The sequence below is a fragment of the Oncorhynchus mykiss genome, chromosome Y, assembly GCF_013265735.2.
Source record: "Oncorhynchus mykiss isolate Arlee chromosome Y, USDA_OmykA_1.1, whole genome shotgun sequence".
In the NCBI taxonomy this organism is placed as follows: domain Eukaryota; kingdom Metazoa; phylum Chordata; class Actinopteri; order Salmoniformes; family Salmonidae; genus Oncorhynchus; species Oncorhynchus mykiss.
This window is the reverse complement of record NC_048593.1, coordinates 13,347,341-13,368,885: the sequence shown is the minus strand read 5'-3', so window position 1 is coordinate 13,368,885 and position 21,545 is coordinate 13,347,341. Positions and strand designations below refer to the sequence as shown.

At 43.9% G+C, this 21,545-nt stretch overlaps 1 protein-coding gene across 1 annotated transcript; it reads left to right on the top strand.

Annotated features, from left to right (window-relative positions):
• The first annotated feature begins 2,792 nt into the window (after positions 1 to 2,792).
• LOC110511055 (secretory carrier-associated membrane protein 1) lies at positions 2,793 to 20,920 on the top strand. The gene is made up of 9 exons (XM_036967388.1): positions 2,793 to 3,217; positions 11,071 to 11,148; positions 13,018 to 13,128; positions 14,482 to 14,593; positions 14,728 to 14,856; positions 16,503 to 16,662; positions 16,776 to 16,877; positions 17,031 to 17,148; positions 17,380 to 20,920. Exons 1-9 carry the CDS (start codon positions 3,161 to 3,163, stop codon positions 17,527 to 17,529), a joined length of 1,017 nt encoding a protein of 338 aa, XP_036823283.1. The 5' UTR covers positions 2,793 to 3,160; the 3' UTR covers positions 17,530 to 20,920.
• Positions 20,921 to 21,545: the final 625 nt, after the last annotated feature.

Genomic DNA, 21,545 nt, shown 5'->3' with positions numbered 1-21,545 from the left:
GGAACACTCTCATTCTCTAACCCTGATAATGCCACACATATACACACGTTCACACACACTTTTACTGAGAGAGTCTTTCCACATCTTGGTAATAACAGCTGATACCCTCTGACGATCTTACCTGGAGAGGTCACTTTAGTGATATCACCTGTCAAGTGTAAAGCCGATCCGGACTCTGACAATGAAGATGAATTGAAGAAGAATGCTTCTTTGTCATTTTCAGATCACGAAAACTGGTGTCTTTTGATGTTTTTCAGTGGAACTGCAGTCATAACCAGCTGATACCAGTGGCATTTGTTGTAAGAAAAATGCTCTGTTCATTTGGATTTTAGTTGATGTTTCATGTTGATATGTCACCAAGATATATTTTCATTGTGACATTTTCTTTGTCTTGAGAGAAGAGAATGTTTTATGTAAAGGTTAATGAGTCCATTAAGACATGATTAAAACAAATCATTTTTTTAATCGGACACAAGTCACTCTTTATTATTATTATTCTGATAAATCTCTAAACGCTGCCATCTGGATCTGAGCTCAGCATAATACAGTTTCATCAATGAAACTGTTTGTTTCCTGAAGAATGTCTGTTACTGTAGATGGCAGCAATGGACCAGTATTTGATTAGGCATGACTGCAAACTGCTGACTTAATTTGACTGTGAAATAGAAGCACATTCAGCCAGCCATGTTCACCAATATCAGCAAAAGGAGAACAGAAGATACTGACCCTACCGTTATACTTTTTTAGTGAGCTGCACTGTGGTCAGAATGCAGTCATGGTTACATTAAGACACTGTGAAGCCTGGTGTGAGATATGGGTCGGAAAACGTACTTCAGTGCAGGAATGGGATATGCCTCTACTCAATGTTACCTGTATCCACACTGATACACCGAGAAGCTTGAAATACTGCTGCCCTTTTCGCCCTCATGCTAGCTAACAGTAGCCACCTCAACCATTTTGGAACATTGTTCATTGCGACGTGCTATTTCATAATGGCTGCTGTGGCTACTGCTAGCTAGCAGTATTTCAATCTTCTGGATGGAGCAGTGTGGATAAAGGGATATTTTTTTCTGAACTTATCTGGTGCCGGCTCCACAGTGTCTTAATGTAACCATGATTGCGCTACGACCCAGTGCAGCTCAGTAAACAAGCGTACTGGTAGGGTCGGTATCTTCTGTGCTGTAACATTTGGATACTCATTGATTTACCCAGTTTTTTTTTCTTCAATTTCCTCTTGCTTGAGGCTAGCTAGGACTTTCTTGGAGATACCCTGTGGTCACCCTTCTCTTGTGACCAGTCTGCATCTAGATAGATTGGAAATCGCTTCCTTGTCTCCTTCTGAGAGAACTGAACAGATGAAGGTAAATTCATATTAGACTTCCTGTCCCATGTTTCCAGATCAGTGCAGATGAAGGAAATTAGAAAAAAATGGTATTGGGATTGCGTCATCAGATACAGTACATTGCTCATATAGAGATGACTATTTTGTTATATTTCATTGCCACTGTCGAATGCATTTAATAATTCCCTGAAGAATACTCCATGTAGCCCTCAAAATAACCCTACAATGATGATGATTCATTGATTAGCTGAATAGTGATTGAGTATGTTTACATGCACACTAATAATTCAATATTAAACTGATTATGGCAGTAGGCAGAGCATGGCAATAGTCATTAAACCACTTTACTCTGCTTATCTTAATCGGCGTAAAAGGTCAGAAACAAAGCAAGCATACGCTGATTACAACCTGGTTTTCTGAGCAATCTTTAGAATTATTAGGACATGTAAACAGATGAATCAGCATTCTAGCTGTGTATTTGATCTGCGCATGTGCCAGCACCGGTAGCGCAAGCCTCCCTCTTATTAGCCTAAGCTGCCGGTAGTGGGCGCTAGAGCTGCACAATTGTCTAGGATTTATTGCCAGTAATAGGTGTCGCTGCAATGGGGACCCCCGACCCTACCTCCTTGTCCAAATAAAATATTGAAATATTTATAATTTATTTGACCGAGATGCACAACGACAGAAAGATGCATCAATCTAAGATAAAGCATTGAGCGTGTGAAACAGCACCCCTTTGTCTGTGGCATTGTGTTGTTTGACGAAAGTGCACATTTTAAAGTAGCTTTTTGTCCCCTTCACAAGGTGCACCTGTGTAATGATCATGCTGTTAAATCAGCTTCTTGATATGCCACATTTGTCAGGTGGATAGATTATCTTGGCAAAGGAGAAATGTTCATTAATAGGGATGTAAATACATTTGTGAGAAATAAGCTTTTTGTGCATATGGAAAATGGGGGAAAATTTCAGCTCATGAAACATGGAACTAACACTTTTATATTTTTGTTCCATGTATGTAATGAAGAATTGATCAAAATACAGAAGTACAATTAAAGGGCAAACAATTCACAAAATGAATGTGAACAAGTGTCAGGGCTCTGTGCTGGCCAGTCAAGTTCTTCCAAACCGATCTGAACAAACCATTAACTTGTTTCTGTATGGACCTTGTTTTGTGCATGTCATGTTGAAACTGGAAAGGGCCTTCCCCAAACTGTTGCCACAAAGTTGAAAGCACAGAATCGTCTAGAATGTATGCTGTAGCGTTAAGATGTCCCTTCACTGGAACTAAGGGGCTCTTCATTAAGGCCATTCTACTGTCAATGTTTGTCTATGGAACTTACGTGGCTGTGTGCTCGATTTTATACACCTGTCAGCAATGGGTGTGGCTGAAATAGCCGAATCCACTAATTTGAAGGGGTGTCCGAACTCCGAATCAAATAGGCTTTGCAAAAAATAACATGGAATGTTTATTTTGATCAAGTGGTCTGATTTCAGATGTGTCCGTGTAAACAGCATTATTAATAGGGAAATCCGTCTTCTTGCAAAGCATGTACACTAACTATTATTTTAATCTGACAATCCACAATAATTATATTATTCTGTGCATGTAGCCGTACTCATTGATGTTGATCACATTTTACAGGGGCAAGCAAAGCAGACATCACTTCCGAGATCCTGCCATTTTGCTGCTGATGCTCAAAGCAAGCCGCGTCCAGACTAGCTGGTGCTGGCTGCAGCCATTGTTTTGAAGTACAGCTCATTATTTTTTTTAACGAGACTAAATCAGTTTTTAACAATTGAAGACGTCATCAAAGTAGAATGTCAGATTTCGACCACAACCCGTTCGCGGACCCCGAATTCAATAACCCTTTTCAGGTAAGTGAAATAGCTAACTTGCCGGTATGTCATTTGGCTATGCTAATTTGTTAGCCTGCTAATGTCAGTTATGTTTAATTGAATTTAGCTAGCTTTCTAGCGATGACAGTGTCAAGTCGTTTCCTTTGGCATGACAGCAGTTACGCCATCATTAGTCTAAACAGTTGCTTTTGCATTTAAAACGAGAGTTTTTATTGAGCAAATGCAGGTAGATCCCTCCCGGTTTCGTTTGCTTCGAAACGTTTTGTAACAGAAGCTGCGTAATGAATAACTTACGCCCCAGCTAACTAGCTAACGTTCATTATAAACGGGGTGGTTCGAGCCCTGAATGCTGATTTGCTGACAGTCATGGTATATCCGTAAACCTACGGGTATGACGACAAGTATTTTTACTGCTCTAATTACGTTGGAAACAGGTTTATGATAGCAATAAGGTACCTCGGGGTTGGTGGTATATGGCCAATATACCACACCCCCTCGTGCCTTATTGCTTAACTGTAGCACTTGCTAACAAACATTTAACCTCAGCAAGTCGTTACTTTAAACAAAGAGAACGTTGTATCAAGCAATTTATTTACAAACTATAGCTAACTAGCAACCAAGCTAGATGATGATGTCGCTTATTGCCATTCAATTGTGGAGTTATCACTTTGTGTCCTGTTCAGCCAGGCATCATTTTTCTAGTTGCTACTTCTAGCAAACGTTAGCTATTTTATGACTTGTCAGCCATCTGTTGTTGGGGTGCGTCTTGACACCTGAAGTGTTTTAACATCTGATAGTTAACTAGGTAGACAGAGGCAGCGTATAGGGTCTGCCATTATTCACACAAAGGTAACGTTAACTGTTGCCTCATCTCTTGATGATTCTTTCACTAATGTTTACATGTGAGTTTTTCAATTTAAGGACAACTCGTTGAGGTTGGTAGGCAGCTAGCCCAGGGCCTACATGATGAGACTTCATCAGACCCGAATTGTTGCTTGTAGTGGACTGTGTGGCACTGAAAAATTGTATAGTTATGGGGCAACAATGTAGCTTTATACATGTCCAAAATACACCCATTCCCAACTGACACAATGCAGGTTAATCTTCAAAATCAAATTTTGTCACGTTTTGTAAACAGGTGTAGACTAACAGTGGAATTCTTACTTACGGGCCCTTCCCATCAATGCATGGAGAAGAAAAATAGATAAAATAACACAATTATTACACAATGAGTAAATATAACTTGGCTATAAACACGGTGTACCAGTACTGAGTTGATGTGCAGGGGTACAAGGTAATTGAGGTAGATATGTGCATTTGGGTAGGGATAAAGTGACTGGGCAAGAGGATAGATAATAAACAGTAACAGTATTGTATGTGATGAGTCAAAATATAGTTAAATAGTGACACTGGACAGCTCGCGGCTGGGTTGCCCTTTGTAATACGTGAACGTTTACAACATCTGAAGAGCGCCAGAGCCCGTGTAGGATGCGTTCTTGGTCCTGTATTGACGCTTTGCATGTTTGTCGGAGGGCGTAGCTTGATTTCTTATAAGCATCTGGATTAGTGTCCAGCTCCTTGAAAGCGGAAGCTCTAGCCTTTAGTTCAGTAAGGATGTTGCCTGTAATCCATGGCTTCTGGTTGGGATATGTACGTACGGTCATTGTGGGGACGATGTCGACGATGCACTTATTAATGTTGCCGGTGACTGATGTGGTAAACTCCTCAATGCCATCAGATGAATCCCAGAACATATTCCAGTCTGTGCTACCGAAAAAGTCCTGTAGCTTAGCATCTCCTTCATCGGACCACTTCCGTATTGAGCACGTCACTGGTACTTCCTGTTTTGAGTTTTTGAATATAAGTAAGAGTTATGGTCAGATTTGCCAAATGGCGGGCGAGGGAAAGCTTTGTATGCATCTCTGTGTTTGGGTCTAGAGTTTTTTTCACCTCTAGTTTCACAGGTGACATGTGAGTAGAAATGAGGTAAAACGGATTTCAATTTTCCTGCGTTAAAGTCACTGGCCACTAGGAGCGCTGCACCTTGGTGAGCGCTTTCTTGGTCGCTTGTGACCCTATACAGCTTGTTGAGTGCGGCATCGGTTTGTGGTAGTAAATAGACTGCTACGAAAAATGTTGATAACTTTCTTGGTAAGTAGTATGGTCTACAGCTTATCATGAGTTATTCTAACTCGGGCAAGCAGAACCTTGAGACTTCCTTAATATTAGAGTTCACTCACAATGTGGCCTGTCCTGGATCCCCGCCGCCACCGTTCTGTCCTGCCGATTTATATAGACAAACCAGCTAGATTTATATTTACCATGTCCATGTTCATTTACCCTGTATACAAGGCTACAGATTAGAAGTCCGAGCACAATCTTCATGATATGGCCATGTGTGTGTGTGATTTATTTGAAATAAACAACCCAAGGGATTTGAAGAGTGGGTGAATGGAAGCATTGCGGGGAGGGAGGGAGGGGGGGGGGGGCTTTTGTTGTCAGTGGTTCTGGGAATGATAATCCCACTCTTTGGGACATCCATTGTTCCAGCTGTTGTCTTGGAATCCAGGACAGGTCACATTGTGATTGACAGATGAAATACTCTATTCCAGTCTCAGCCATTTCTTCAAAACAACAAGGATGCCTACAGTCATTTGATGTTCTGTTATAATGTCACATGTGATCCCACTACATTTTCTTTCCAGGAAATCACGCTTTGATACCGGCTGCTGTGGCGGTTGTAAGATGACATGTTGCCCTGCTTTCATTATGAAAATGGTATTACTTAGATGTGTCTTTTTGTAGACGGTGGCTCACCAGGGAGAAACGGTCTTTGATCCTCATAAGCACAGCTCACTCCATTTGCTTTGTGTTGTTTAGGCTAGGCTACTTTCCTGGCTCGTTGGTGTTCCCTGTTTTAGACAGAAGCTTCTGCCTTCCTTTCATTCTCTCTTTATCCTTCATCCCTTTCTCGCTCTGTCTCTCTCTCGATATCAATTAAATTATAGTTCACTCACTGCAAGGTTGCTCGCTGGCTCTCGCCCTCTGACATGCACACTTCTGCCCTTTCTGGTCCTTTAATCATTGCTCTGTCACTCCAGGAAGCTGCAGTGTTGCCCTCTGGGGAAAATGGGTCCCCTCCTCCTTGCTGTTTGGATGATGTGGCTCGGTCTGTAGGTTGATGCTTATGTGTAAGGAGTATCGATAATTGATCGTAAGCATGGGTTTTATTGTTCGTGAAGGAATGAATGGTGCACTTCCCACAGCTAGCCTAACTGTGCTGTATAGAAATGTGTGTGTGTAACTCGACACTAGAGCTGCCGCTGAACACCGCACCACGTAAACAGTCAATTATTTATCTGGCTATACACGATTAGTCCCTCTCTGTTACGTCTGTACTGCTGCAGGTCTCCGGGGAATCCCACGTGTGTGTGTGAACAAACAAGATTGGTCAGATTTTAGAACCGTTAGGTTTCAGAGCTTGAAGGCTGTAGTGTAACCATCTCAAGTCGTTCAGTCTGTTACTTCAGTCTCTTGGGAAAAGGACATGGGTGTCTGCCTGTCTGCCTAGTGGGTTGCTGTCCTGTTTTTTTCTTTTTTTCTCTCCCTATCACTTCATGGATCAATAAGTTAGAGTGCACAGCACACACACAGTTTCTCTGAAAGTGATTGAAAGGCTTGAAAACCAGTGACCGGTACTGTGTATCACCTGTATCAGGCCTAGGCTAACCTATCAGGGAAAAATATATATTTCTAAACCTGTCTGTTAGGTAGAGCCCTATGAAATCTGCAATGTGGACGGGATCACGGAATCCAGACATTTCAACAATATTCCAAAATGTATTGAATTATTAGAAAATGAATATGCCCAAGATTATCATAAGACATTAACAAAATGCATCAGTGAATCGTATTTTCCTGAAACTTTCTGACGATGCAACGCAGGAATGCCCATGTCTGTGTGAGCGATTGTCTACCACTTTGTGTAACCTAGCCGTTAGCGATGACGCTAATAATGATAAGCATCTTCCGGTAGTTGGAAAGGCTTTCCCAAATACCTTCTAAATTAAATGTTAACCACAAAGTAGCCTATGCCTACCTGGTATCATGATTATTTGCATAAATCCAGTGGCAATTTGTTTAGCAAACTGCTACATGTGTGCTACACAAACACTGCTAAGTGCTAACCAAACAAGTCTCTTGCTGGTGCTCATGTGAATTGAAGGGTATCTACACCCGAAAATGAATTACATTTTTTTCCCCCCAGACCTCAAACTTGGTCTCCTGATGTGGTTTAAGCATTTTTGGGACTTAAAACATCCAACTCTTGTTTTTCTTTGTGTGATTTATGAGAGCGACAACCTGAAAAAAAAAAAAGTAACTTTTTTTGTTTGTTTGTTAGGGCCCTAGTTATGGCATTGTTAGTTGACTCCCCGTTTCAGCCTTGCGGCCAGAAGCCTAATGATTCATGCCTTGCAACTCTGGGCTCTCTTCAATAGTTCATGAAATCATATGGTGCTGTCATGGCGACAGCTGGTGCTTAGTGTTACATGAGCTGCTTTCCCTTGACTTACTTTCTGCTCCTTCCTGGTAGTCTCTTATCAAATCAATTGCGTTCATAAAACCTACGGGACATTCAGTACTGTTGTGGAGGGAGAGAACTTGTAGGCCTATCTAACACAGACACGCATGTTTGTCAACGTTGCTGCTTTCTCTTTACGAGACGCTTTTCCCCCTCGAGCAATAGGCATACTAACAGCTTCTAGTGGAGGCCCTCCTTTTATCTCTAATATTAACAGAGAGAGTTTTGTTGTGTTCACATAAATCCAACAGGTAGGCCTAGTTCATTATTGGCCCAATCTATATTGTAATGTAGCCTGTGAACAGCAGTCGCCTATCCTGTAGTTGTGTAGTTCCGTGGGGTGTACCGAGCTTGTACGTGAGCACTGTGTGTCAATCTGGCTGTGCATCAGGACCATATTAAAGATGTATCACGATGCACTCTGAAGTATTGATGACATACATGCCTGTCCTCGGGACAAGGCACAGCCTGCATCCTGTTACACACAGATATGATACTCTCAGTCAGAACAGAACCTCACAGCCAAGGACAGAGGAGAAGGGTTGGACTGGGACGGACTGACCTGATACTGGAGCGTACTGGCTGTAACTGGACTATACTGGTCTGTAGCGGTCTATACTGGACTACTTTACTGGAGTTATTGGACAGGGCTGCACTGAACTGAAGTACCGTCTGAATTGATGCTGCATGCGTGAACTTGTCATGGTGAGCTAGCCACCTGAAATGCACCCTACACACACACACACACACACGTATCCATGTGCACAGTACCGCACACACACAAAGATGATGGGGCTACACCACTACAAGCCCTACGTTATTCTCTGTTTCAGAGAGAACGGCATCACAAACCTGTAGACACCTTAAACAATGCGGCAGTGCACCTATGGGGCTATACTTTCAAATAGCTTAGTCGTAGCCTCCCGGATTCACACGGGAGTGGCCTATGAAACTGAAATTTGAACTCGCTGATACCAACCTAGAATCTGCATAGCTTGAAGGTTAAAGGTTGATTTAAATAAAACAATTAGCCTAGACTGTGTCGGTGTCTGCACTACAGCACAGTATGCCAGTGACGGCAGCACACCGAGTCCTTTGTCTTAGCAGAGGAAAGTGTTCTCGAACTCGTGGGCTCTGCCCTATTTATAGCTGTCTGTGTGGTGGTGAAAATGATTGGAGTCATCTCGTCTTTGCCAGTTTCAGGGTATTAGGGCCTAATAAAATCCACGAAGCAGAGAACGCGGACGGAATCCAGACATTAAAACGCATTTGAACAACATTAAGAAATGTATTGCACTTTTAGTAGGAAAACAACTAGATGTATTGAACTGATTAGAAAATGTTTTAATATGTCCGAGATTACCATAAGACATGAACAAAATGCATTAGCGATTCATATTTTCCTTCAACTCTGTAACGCAGGAAAGCCGCTGTCTGTGTGCGTGTTTGTCTATCACGGTGGAGCCATTAGCGATAATCAAATCAAACGGTATTTGTCACGTGCCGAATACAACAGCTCAACCTTAGAGTGAGAAGCTTACTTACTAGCCCTTAACCAACAATGCTATAAGACATTAAGAAAAACGTGTTAGGTATTTTAAAAATACAAGTAACAATTAAACAGCAGCAGTAAAATAGCAATAGTGAGGCTATATACAGGGGTACCAGTACAGAGTCAATTTGCGGGGGCACGGGTTAGTCGAGGTAAATGAGGTAATTGTACATATAGGTAGAGTTAAAATGAAGATGCATAGATTTATAAATCGAGAGTACCAGCATTGTAAAAGAGGGGTCTGGGTAGCCCTTTGATTAGCTGTTCAGGAGTCTTATGGCTTGGGGGTAGAAGCTGTTAAGAAGCCTTTTGGACCTCGACTTTGCGCTTCGGTGCCACTTGCCGTGCGGTAGCAGAGAGAACAGTCTATGACTAGTGGCTGGAGTCTGACAATTTTTAGGGCCTTCCTCTGACACCGCCTGGTATAGAGTTCCTGGATGGAGGTAAGCTTGGCCCAGTGATGTACTGGGTTTTACGCACTGCCCTCTGTAGTGCCTTGCGGTCAGAGGCCGAGCAGTTGCCATAACAGGCAGTGATGAAACCAGGATGCTCTCGGTGGTGCAGCTGTAGAACCTTTTGAGTATCTGAGGACCCATGCCAAATCTTTTCAGTCTCCTGAGGGGAAATAGGCTTTGTTGTGCCCTCTTCACGACTGTCATTGTGTGCTTGGACCATGTTAGTTTGGTGATGTGGACACTAAGGAACTTGAAGCTCTCAACCTGCTCCACTGCAGCCGTGTCGACGAGAATGGGGGCGTGCTCCGTCTTCCTGTAGTCCACAATCATCTCCTTTGTCTTGATCACGTTGAGGGAGAGGTTGTCCTGGCACCACACGGCCAGGTCTCTGACCTCCCTAAAGGATGCTAATAATGTTAAGTCTTCTGATAGGTGGAAAAGCTTTCCCAAAAACATTCTCAATTAAATGTTAACTACAAAGTATGCCTACCTGATATCATGATTATTTGCGTCAATACATTGGCAATTTGTTTAGCAAACTGCAATTGCATGTGTGCTACAGAAACGCCCCAAACCAAATGGAGTCTGTTGGTGGTGCTCAGTTCAGCTTTTTTTTCTCTCCAGATCTTAAACTTGGTTTAAACATTGTGGATGTTTTGAAAGAAAAAAAATCTGATGTTATAAAAAAAAATACAAAAGTTGTTTTTGAGAGGGAAAACCTGAAAAAACAGAAACCTTGGAAAACGGAATTCAGTGGAAAAAAACACAACTAGGCAAAAAAAACACACACAAAAAAAAATATATATAGATATATTTTTATCGGGCCCTAGATTATAGACCGTGAAGGTCAGCCTGCTGTTAGGGTCTTTTTGTCTGTATTCTCTTCAGATGAAAAGTACTTGTCTGTCTTGTTGGCCGTTGAAAACCAGAGGCCGGGTTAGGCAAATTATTCTTGTGGTGGTGCTGCCCTTGAGTTTTGTTGCGCTTGATTCGTAAGCAGATGTCATAGAATGGGTTGAAAGAACTTGCTATATGCATGTAGGCTAGGCTAGCATTCACTACAGACCTGTTCATGTCACACTGGACTGGCTTCCGAGTTCGTTCATCACCGCGGCAACGCAGCATATAGGCTAGTCAAGTTAAGTGTCTATTATTTCGACTTGGGTGACTACATGGGGAGTGTAGCCTGTTGACGTACTCCCTCAAGGCTCCTCATCCATTCTGTAGAACGGTGTGTCATATGTAATGAAGAGTGAGTTTCTCTCGTTCCCTCTCCTCGCAGGATCCATCGGTGACCCAAGTAACACAGAATGCTCCTCCAGGGTTGGAAGAGTACAACCCCTTCACAGATGCCAAGCCGGTGAGTACAGTGTAGTCATATCTGACGTGTGTGTGTGTGTGTGTATATAGGATACTGTAAAACCTCACATGCGACTCGTAATTAGCCTACTAAAATGTGTATGTGACTCCATAAAGATAATTTTAGCAATATGGAAGAACGCTGGGGTCTCGTTACAGTAACGGAACGCTGGGGTCGCGTTACAGTAACGGAACGCTGGGGTCGCGTTACAGTAACGGAACGCTGGGGTCGCGTTACAGTAACGGAACGCTGGGGTCGCGTTACAGTAACGGAACGCTGGGGTCGCGTTACAGTAACGGAGCGCTGGGGTCGCGTTACAGTAACGGAACGCTGGGGTCGCGTTACAGTAACGGAGCGCTGCGGTCGCGTTACAGTAACGGAACGCTGGGGTCGCGTTACAGTAATAGGCAATGGGAAAAATGTCTGAGAATTGAATTCTAAATACAAGTGTATTTAATTACTTTACAAGGCATTATTCTAAGCATGATCAGAGAAGGAATGAGAGGGATGACCGTAACCGAAGGGTTACTGGATTGAATCCCCGAGCTGACAAGGTAAAAATCTGTTAACCCACTGTTCCCCGGTAGGCCGTCATTGTAAATAAGAATTTGTTCTTAACTGACCTGCCTAGTTAATAACATTTTAAAAATTGCTCATGGGAGAGACGGGGATCTCACCACAGCAAGTCAGGAACACGTAATAGAAAGAACACTGAATCTAAGACCCTTTTTATATGCATTTGACTTGTTTGGATTCAATCTGATTTGTTGACCAATAGCATTACTGTAAAGTTAACCTCCAATCAGGTATCAGACCTACAGGCTGTAACCTCTGCTTCTCAGAGGTGAGACAATGGGGGTTGGTGAGATCAACACAGTGGAAAATCCTGCATACAGTTGATAAGTCACTTCGAGGGCTGCCCTACAACTGCACAGTGTGAGAGGAGAGGTGGCGGGTAGGTGTGAGAGACACCATTGATGAGAGCAGTCTATGTACAGACTCAGTCAGCATAGCCTTGCTATTGAGAAAGGCCGCCATAGGCAGACCTGGCTCTCAAGAGAAGACGCGCTATATGCACACTGCCCACAAAATGAGGTGGAAACTGAGCTGCACTTCATAACCTCCTGCCAAATGTTTGACCATATTAGAGACACATATTTCCCTCAGATTATGTAGATCCACAAAGAATTTAAAAAACAAACCTGATTTTGATCAACTCCCATATGTACCGGGTGAAATACCAGTGTGCCATCACAGCAGCAAGATTTGTGACCTGTTTCCACAAGAAAAGGGCAACCAGTGAAGAACAAACAAATAAATATATGTAAATATAACCCATTTATGCTTATTAACTTTCCCTTTTGTACTCTAACCATTTGTACATCGTTACAACACCGTGTGTATATAGACATAATATGACATTTGTAATGTCTTTATTCTTGTGGAACTTTTGTGAGTTCAATGTTTACTGTTCATTTTTAATGTTTATTTCTCTTTTGTATATTATCTACCTCCCTTACTTTGGCAATGTGAACGTATGTTTGCCATGCCGATAAAGCCCCTTGAATTGAATTGAGAGCAAAACAGAAGCACCGATAAGGACCGACGGTGACGTAGTTCCAGATGACAGGTGTTAATTATGTTTTTTCGTCCCTCCTCAAAAGCTTCTGTTCCGGAAGAACGGTTGAAGATGCTGATTCCGGACTGTCTGCTTCGCTGTTCACACCCTATTCCCCCTTCAGTACACTACATTGTCTTGACCCAAGCTACACTTGTTTGCTTGTACTACATAGGGAATAGGGTACGGTTTGAGACATAGCTACATTTTAACAATCCCACGCTGGCTATTTTTTTTTTTGTCCTTCCCAGGTCCACCCTGGCCCAGCGCCTAAATTGCCGGCCCCCCCCACCACCACCACCAACACACAACCAGCCATCATGAAGCCTACTGAAGAACCTCCTGCATACTCGCAGTCACAGGTACCCCACACGTGCCTCACATCCTGTTCTACCCTTTCACTCCGTGCTATTCCACCCCTCTGAAGACAGAGGGCTCAATGTAGCGTTGCATTTCCATAGAAACACCATGCACGCGCACACACACACACCATGCTCTGGTGGGTTTGTCAGCAGGCTCTCCCCACAGAGCGTGGCGTGCTCTAATAAAAGCTGTTTGTGACAGCGTGGAGATGCTTCTATGCCACAGAGACGCTTCATAAACATGAATGTGGGCTCTACGCCTCGGCTTTCTGAGGGACATGTGTAACTTTGTGTTTGCAGCTGAAAAGAGAGCGATAGAGAGACCTCAGCAGACAGGTAGCACAGGAAGACCATTCCTTATTCTACTTAGTCTTTTTCTACCTCTACTGACGCATATACCTTCTTTTATGTTTTGACACACACACACACACACACACACACACACACACACACACATTGACTATATCAGGATGCTGCGACCCAGATCAGATATACAGCTTAAGATGACGTCGTCACAAATCTGGGACCGGCGCCGTTGCTAACTACCAGCGCCGCTGAGAGCTAGCATTAGTTCCATTGTTGCAAAGAGATATGGGATATTAGAATCCCGTTGTCTTCTTCAACCTAGGCTGCAACTAGGAAGTTGGCAATAAGGCATGTGATCTACTATCCTGTCCCTTGCCCTATTGAAAAAATCTTCCTACCTTTAAACGATTGGGGCCTCCCGAGTGGCGGAGCGGTCTAAGGCACTGCAGGTCAGTGCTAGAGGCATCACTGCAGACCCTGGTTCAATTCCAGGTTGTATCACAACTGGCCGTGATTGGGTGTCCCATAGGGCGGTGCACAATTGGCCAGGCCGTTGTGTAAATAAGAATTTGTTCTTAACTGACTTGCCTAGTTAAATAAAAAAGTTGCATTGGGCAGCATTTTGTCAGTAGTGTGGCTCGTAACATCAAATACAGCCATTACTTCCTGCAGTTGTTGCTTGGTAGAGTTGGGGCACACACACACACACTAGTGAAGCCTGCACAGCGATCTGCCTTTAGTCAAATTAAAAGCGGAGTGTAAATTATTCTGAATCGCATGGAAAGAGAGGAGGTGGAGACGACTACTGGGACTGTGCTGTGTGCTGATACAGTAGTCTGCCGAACACACACACACACACACTACTAAAACAAAAAGTCAGCTGCCTCAATGTCAGTTTCAAGTTGACTTGAAGTTCAACGTTTTCGGTCAAATCCAACTTGTCAGCCATGTGGAGTGTGATCTAGCCTGGATAACATCTCTCTGTACTGTATATCGCTTGTTGGTTTAGTGTAATGTTAGTGTGTGTGTGTGTGTGTGTGTGTGTAGGAGCAGGCGTGGGCGGCTACAGAGCTGCTGAGGAGACAGGAAGAGCTGGAGAGGAAGGCCGCCGAGCTAGACCGCCGCGAGAGAGAGATGCAGTCGCTCAGCACATCAGGAGGTTGGCACCAACCTTCACACAACATTCAACCAATGGTCTTGCGTGCAAACTACCTAGAAGCTTTGTCAGGCCTAAACCTTCACGCAATGTTTGGCAGAATCATTCAAGCGTTGCTCCCTTTCTCTCTGGCTCAGGTAGGAAAAACAACTGGCCTCCTCTCCCTGAGAAGTTCCCCGTGGGCCCCTGTTTCTACCACGACATCACTGTGGACATCCCTGTGGAGTTCCAGAAGACTGTCAAGATCATGTACTACATCTGGATGTGTGAGTGACCTCTGCCCTCTTGTCAAGTCATCTGCTCCCCCCCCCCCCCCGTCCCGCTCAGTGCTTGTGACGTCGGAAAACGGACACTAGTATGGTAAATGTAGAATTCTTTAGAATTGTTCTTTCAATATGCCTGAACCTCTGTCTGAGTTTTGTTGTCAGCTTTGGGAAAAAAACGTATCTCCATTTTTTTATTTTTATATATATATTTTTTAAGGCTTGACAGCCAGTCTGTTAAATATGAAAAGGTCATTGAGAAGGATTATAAAGGAAATGTATTAGACATGGGCCAATAGCACAGCTTGGAATTCCATCCCCACATGGTTAGGTCATGTGGTTGGTTATGTGACCAGGTCAGGTGACTGGTGGGGGGGTGGAGGCACGGGGAGTTCCAACCTGTCTTGACGCCGTGCCTTCCTACTCTCTTATCTCTCACTCGTCCTCGCTCTACCCTCTTTGTGGCTCTCACCCACCCCCTCACTCTCCTCTACCTACACGTTATGTATTCTCTCTCACCCAGAGTGTGAGTGTTAGATGCCTCAGTATGGTGCAGAGTCCTGCCGCTGTAGCTATATGCCAAAGTGTCTGTAGACTGCAGCGCACCAGACTCTCCACAATGCCCAGAGGCCTGCCGTTGTTATAGCCCCAAGGTAGAGTTCTGCTCAGTGTGTGAATTATTTAATTGACTGCGTACGCGCACCACCAGGCTCCGTGGTGTTCAATTATTGAGCAGCCATCTTTCCTTGTCCTCCTTTTCCTAACCTCCTGTTCTTCGCTAGCGTTACTTGGCAGGACCCTGACGTAGCCTATCAGGGCCTCCCTTTCAGATAGAGATGGAATGGGATGCGGCAAAGGACCTGTACCAAGCACTCTCTCTCTCTCCCTTTCACATAGAAATGTAACTTAGAGAGCTGATGCACATCTCTATTCTACACAACGGGCATTTCTATCTGCTCTGTTACATTTCTATCTGCTCTGTTACATTTCCATCTGCTCTGTTACATTTCTATCTGCTCTGTTACATTTCTATCTGCTCTGTTACATTTCTATCTGCTATGTTACATTTCCATCTGCTCTGTTACATTTCTATCTGCTCTGTTACATTTCCATCTGCTCTGTTACATTTCTATCTGCTCTGTTACATTTCTATCTGCTCTGTTACATTTCTATCTGCTATGTTACATTTCCATCTGCTCTGTTACATTTCCATCTGCTCTGTTACATTTCTATCTGCTCTGTTACATTTCCATCTGCTCTGTTACATTTCTATCTGCTCTGTTACATTTCTATCTGCTCTGTTACATTTCTATCTGCTCTGTTACATTTCTATCTGCTCTGTTACATTTCTATCTGCTCTGTTACATTTCTATCTGCTCTGTTACATTTCTATCTGCTCTGTTACATTTCTATCTGCTCTGTTACATTTCTATCTGCTCTGTTACATTTCCATCTGCTCTGTTACATTTCTATCTGCTCTGTTACATTTCTATCTGCTATGTTACATTTCTATCTGCTCTGTTACATTTCTATCTGCTCTGTTACATTTCTATCTGCTCTGTTACATTTCCATCTGCTCTGTTACATTTCCATCTGCAACGTTTTAATTTAAACTGATCAGAGGTATTGTGTTTGTCGTTCCCCTCAAGTCCACACAGGGACGTTGTTCGCCAACATGTTTGGCTGTCTGGCCTGGTTCTGTGTGGATGCGACCAAGGGAGTGGACTTTGGTCTGGCCATGCTCTGGTTCATGATCTTCACCCCCTGCTCCTTCGTCTGCTGGTACAGACCCCTCTACGGAGCTTTCAGGTGGGTGTAGAAAAGAGCGAGCGCGCGCACAGACATACACACGTACCCAAAATACCCACACGCACACACACTCCGATGTTGTTCATTAAATGGCAGTGTCTTCTTCTCTCCAGGAGTGACAGCTCGTTCCGTTTCTTTGTATTCTTCTTCGTGTACATCTGTCAGTTTGGCGTTCACGTGATGCAGTCCATCGGTATCTCCGGCTGGGGCGCCAGGTGAGGGCAGTCACTGTCGCAGACTTTAACAGGAAGTGACATGGCGACACGGTTCTCTGACATCACCCGGACTCTACGTTGTTCACCCTGTTTATGGCTAGAGATTCAGTACCTAGTATCCTCTCTCTGGTTGTCCTTCTTTCTCTCCAACAGCGGGTGGCTCTCTGCTCTGACTGGCCTGAATAAGAGCATCCCTGTTGGCATCATCATGATCCTCATCGCTGCTCTTTTCACTGCCCTGGCTGCCATGTCGCTCATTATGTTCAAAAAGGTACACACACACACACACAATCCGTCATCATAATCAATAAGGTGACTGTGACTCGGCTGTTCACCAGGTTTGTGGAGATTAGACTCAAAGGCATCAGAACATCCCGCACGTTCTTTGAGATGAAGAAACACTTGGGGTATTCATAGACCTCATTTCAATAATCTCCTCTTCGTTGCTCTCCCTCTTTCCCTCTCCCCTCCTCTGTCCCTCCTCTCCCTCTTATCCCTCCAGGTCCATGGCATGTACCGCACCACAGGGGCCAGCTTTGAGAAGGCCCAGGCCGAGTTCGCCACGGGCGTCATGGCCAACAAGACGGTCCAGACCGCCGCTGCCACCGCCGCCTCCAACGCCGCCAGCGGAGCCTTCAAGCAACAGATCTGATTGGCCCCCGGAGCCCGCCCTATTTCTTCACTCCGTCCAATCCAGCCCCCCCCCCCTCCCGAGCTGAGCTCAAGCTTCCCTGCCCTCCCAACCTAGCTCTACTCGCATGACTAGGATGAGACCATAGAGAGAGAGGTAGAGGGCTCGTCTCTGTATCTGTGGCGTTGTAGTCGTCTGTGACAGCATGGGGCAGCGCCATTGAGGCTACAACCCATAAAACAAAAATACCGACCCAGTTGACTACTTTTTGATTTCTTTAACCCCCTTATGTCGATGTCCGCGCCCCCACGGAAATCTAATTAGCATTAACATAATAAGCATAATAAAATAATCCCGGTAAAAATGTTTAAGCTTGGGAGATGGTGTATTGGATGCGTCTCAGTCCACCGCATGCGCCCATGCCACACTTCCGCATCTGCAGTGAAAGGTGATGGCGCTCGAGCGGCGTTTGTCCGACCAAGAGACGTCCTGAAAATGGTTCTGCTCACAAACTCGTCCGTAGCATCAGAAAGTTTTCTAGTCCAAACCAATCTATGTAAAGATGGGACTCTCACAAAGACAATGGTGTTTTGCTCTACGACCCCCCCACCCCCCACCCCACCCCACCCCACAAACCATCTTGGGCCTCGTCTAAGGTCAGGCCTCACAAGACTCGTCTTAAAGGTCCCCCGGTACAAGTTTAAAACATTTATGGAAGTATATATGGAGACTGTTTAGTGCCAAAAATAAGGGGTTTAATGCATGTAATAAAAACAACATATTTCCTGATCTTTCTCATTTCTGATACAGGACAGACACAATAAACTTCCTTTAGATTTTTTGGGGGGGGGGCGACTGTTCCATATAGTGAATGATATTCAATCAGTTTGTATGGGCTAAGAGCACAAAGGCTCAAAATGTTTGAATAAAAAATATACTTCAAAGGGGTCTTCAAATGTCAAAATCAAATAGAAAAGTGATCCTTGGTATGACCTCTTAAAACAATTCCATATAGCTTAGTAGAACCCCCCTCCCCTGGCTTAAAATGGCAGAAGCACTCAATGGTGCTGCCCATGCTAAAATGGGCTTTTGGCCAATAGAGGCCTCTATCATTCTCTCTGGATGAGACCTAGAAGGATGAGCCCAATTATGTCATAGTAGATGAAAGCAGGAAGTATACATGAGAGGCTTGTGTTTAAGTCGTTTCATTCAGTTCCGTCCAGCTCCCAGTGCAGATCTACATCCTGTGGAATCTAGAGGTTTAGGACATCACCGTCTTATCCTTCTCGTCTCATCCACCAACCCCCGCCTCTCATCTTGCCCTGAGGGCTGTAACTCCGCTCACCCTAGTGGCTTTATTAAAACGCTCCTGTCCTGTGTCTGTCTGACCCCACACCACTTAGTCATGTCACTATACAAGTGTTTGCAAACTTTCCTTGAAGTGTGTGTGTGTGTGTGTGTGTGTGCATATGAATATTAGTATCTCTCTATATGTTAATGCCGAGGCCTATACATTGGGTACGTTCCACATCCAGTTTCTGTCACTCCCTCTGATGCAAGTCAATTCCCTTCACCAAGACTCAAATGGCTGTAGCTATCCATAAACGTACACGACTCATTTATTCACTGGATTTAACCAAGTACCGTTAGAAATGTTTAACACTTAATGAAAACAAAACACTTGTTTTGAACCTTGCGCCAGTCAAGCGGATATGGCCACCAGTCAGTGGTCACCAGTCTGCCCTCTGGTGGTGAGACCTGGTAGTGTTGATGAGTGCTGCGCAGTCCAACGTTGTCACCTCGGGAATCGTCAAGACTGATTCATCTCAAGATCCGAGTGTAAACCCATCCGTGTTCTAAACAAGGAAGTGTCTCAGAAATCAGGTTCGGTGTCTTGGTTAGATTTTTTTTCCCCCTCTCACGTTGTCTTGTCTCACAGCCATGTCGTAGTAGCTTTTAAGTCTTGCCTTTTGATAACATCTTGTGTTCTCAATAACACTTTTATAATATAAACAAAGAAGCCAGATGACAGCGACCTAAATGTCATAGCCTCTATCCTTGTCCCTTGCTTTAGTGGTAACGTTGCCCTTCACGTAGACACCGCATCACACACGCACCCCCCAAAACCCGATGCTTTCAGACCTGCAAATGTATGCTAGCTGAGCTGTATGCTAACAACCGACTCCAGTGAGAGAGAGTTGGCTCATCTCTAGCCTAGGTTTTCTACCCGGGGATATACAGTACCTCAGTCAGTGCTCTTTACGTGCATGACCGAGCTTGCTGATCTACAGGACACTGCTCTGGTCTACGCCTCTCTGTATTATAGAAGTCTATGGTTTGTGAGTGAACGAAATGGTCTTGTTTTGAAGTTAAAATGCTGTGCATTAAACTGAACCGGTCCAGTAATCCCTGTGTCTCCAAACGCTCCAAGAACAGGCGAAATCTCCCAGTAATATCATTGGTCTATGCTGCATGGATGTGTCGACGCTGATAGCCTGAGTATTCATTGTATGATTGAGTGAAAGGAGCAATCCCCCCCCCCCCCCCCCCCCCCAACAACAAGTGTTTTAGGCCTTCTGATCCGAGAGTGGCTTGTTTATCTTTTTGTTCTGTGCGTCATCCTCTTAGTTGTATGTTATTCATCATCATGTTGGTCGAGAAGGTCATGCATAAGCTCTAACTTCCTTGTTTTGAGTGTAAAACCGTGAACCTGCCTGTGACTTTCACCTTTTTGAGTGTGACATGAAGAGGGGGAGGGAGGCGGCGGCGGCGTGTGATCTAATACCATTTTGGTGTGGTGTGTGTGTCAGTCAAAGTGAAGTCTTAACAAGGATAACTGGCTGTTCAGTTGAATGCTATTGTGGGCAGGGCAGAGACATGCTGAGATCTTCCGTTCTGTTGCTGCAGGATACCTGTTGTGTTTTTCAGCTTTTTTTTATGCTCCTTTTTTTAATATCTATATATATATAGATCTTCCTGTTTTCCTTTTAGACTGATAGTCATCTCTCTGAGGTTTGGGGGGGGGGGGGGGGGGGGGGGGGGGGATGCATCAACTGCTTAAATGTGAGAGAGTCTGTCGCGGGAAGTAAGCGACATGAACTGTGCATCTTTTGAGATGGACTGTGGCTTTAACTTGTACTTTTTGAATCAATGACACAAGTATGTGGTAGAAAACACTGAGAATGAATATGAAATTGGTCTTGCTCATTTCTGACTGGAATAAATTGAAGTTATTTAAAGAAAGTGAGCAGTCTTTATGATGTTTGTATATTTTGTAAAGTTTGACGACTGGTCGGCTGGTGCCCTGAATTTAATTTTACTGTACAGAAGCTCCGTCTCTCCTTCAAGTTGCATGTTGAGTAGTTTGTTTTTGTATATTGTATTAACGCTAAATAAAATCCTAAAGTCAACTCCACAGCCTCCTTTGTTCTGAATGGTGTTTGAAGCTGCACTACTAGTTGTAGACCAGAAGAGGTCAGTAGAAATCAAAGGAACTGGAGGAGAGTTCTGAATGTAGTTGATCAGCTTGTTGTGGCTCATAATCCCAGAGTTTTATGGACATCTTTTTTGATTGACTGATTTTAAATAAAATGTTTTGTCTTTAACAGGTACAGACTTTGGGAAACAAACAACAGGATAGAGCGAGACTGGGACAGAGATTGACAAGTGCCTCAACTCCTCCACAGAGTTGATCACAGACTGAACCAGTATCATCTGTATGTTAGCGACCTCTCTTAGCACCCAAAAAGCTGAGTCAATCTCACTCACCAGCTCGGCAAGCATTATAACAAAATATGTTAGTTGATCACCAGATATAGAGTTTCGCTAGGCAACTATCTTCATTTGTAATCCTGTTAGGGACTGAGACTTATAATGGATGGTTGTGGATTTACAGACCACCACAGACGAGGGTAGAGGTGAAAAAAATATCCATTATCATATACTGAATTTAAATTCATTAGGCCCTAATCTATGGATTTCACATGACTGGGAATACAGATATGCATTGGTCGGTCACAGAAAACCTTTTTTAAAGA

Coding starts and splice junctions, on each gene's coding strand:
- LOC110511055 (XM_036967388.1), top strand. CDS start 3,161: ATGTCAGATTTCGACCACAACCCGTTCGCGGACCCCGAATTCAATAAC. Junction 3,218..11,070: donor AATTCAATAACCCTTTTCAG/GTAAGTGAAATA, acceptor CTCTCCTCGCAG/GATCCATCGGTGACCCAAGT. Junction 11,149..13,017: donor CCTTCACAGATGCCAAGCCG/GTGAGTACAGTG, acceptor TGTCCTTCCCAG/GTCCACCCTGGCCCAGCGCC.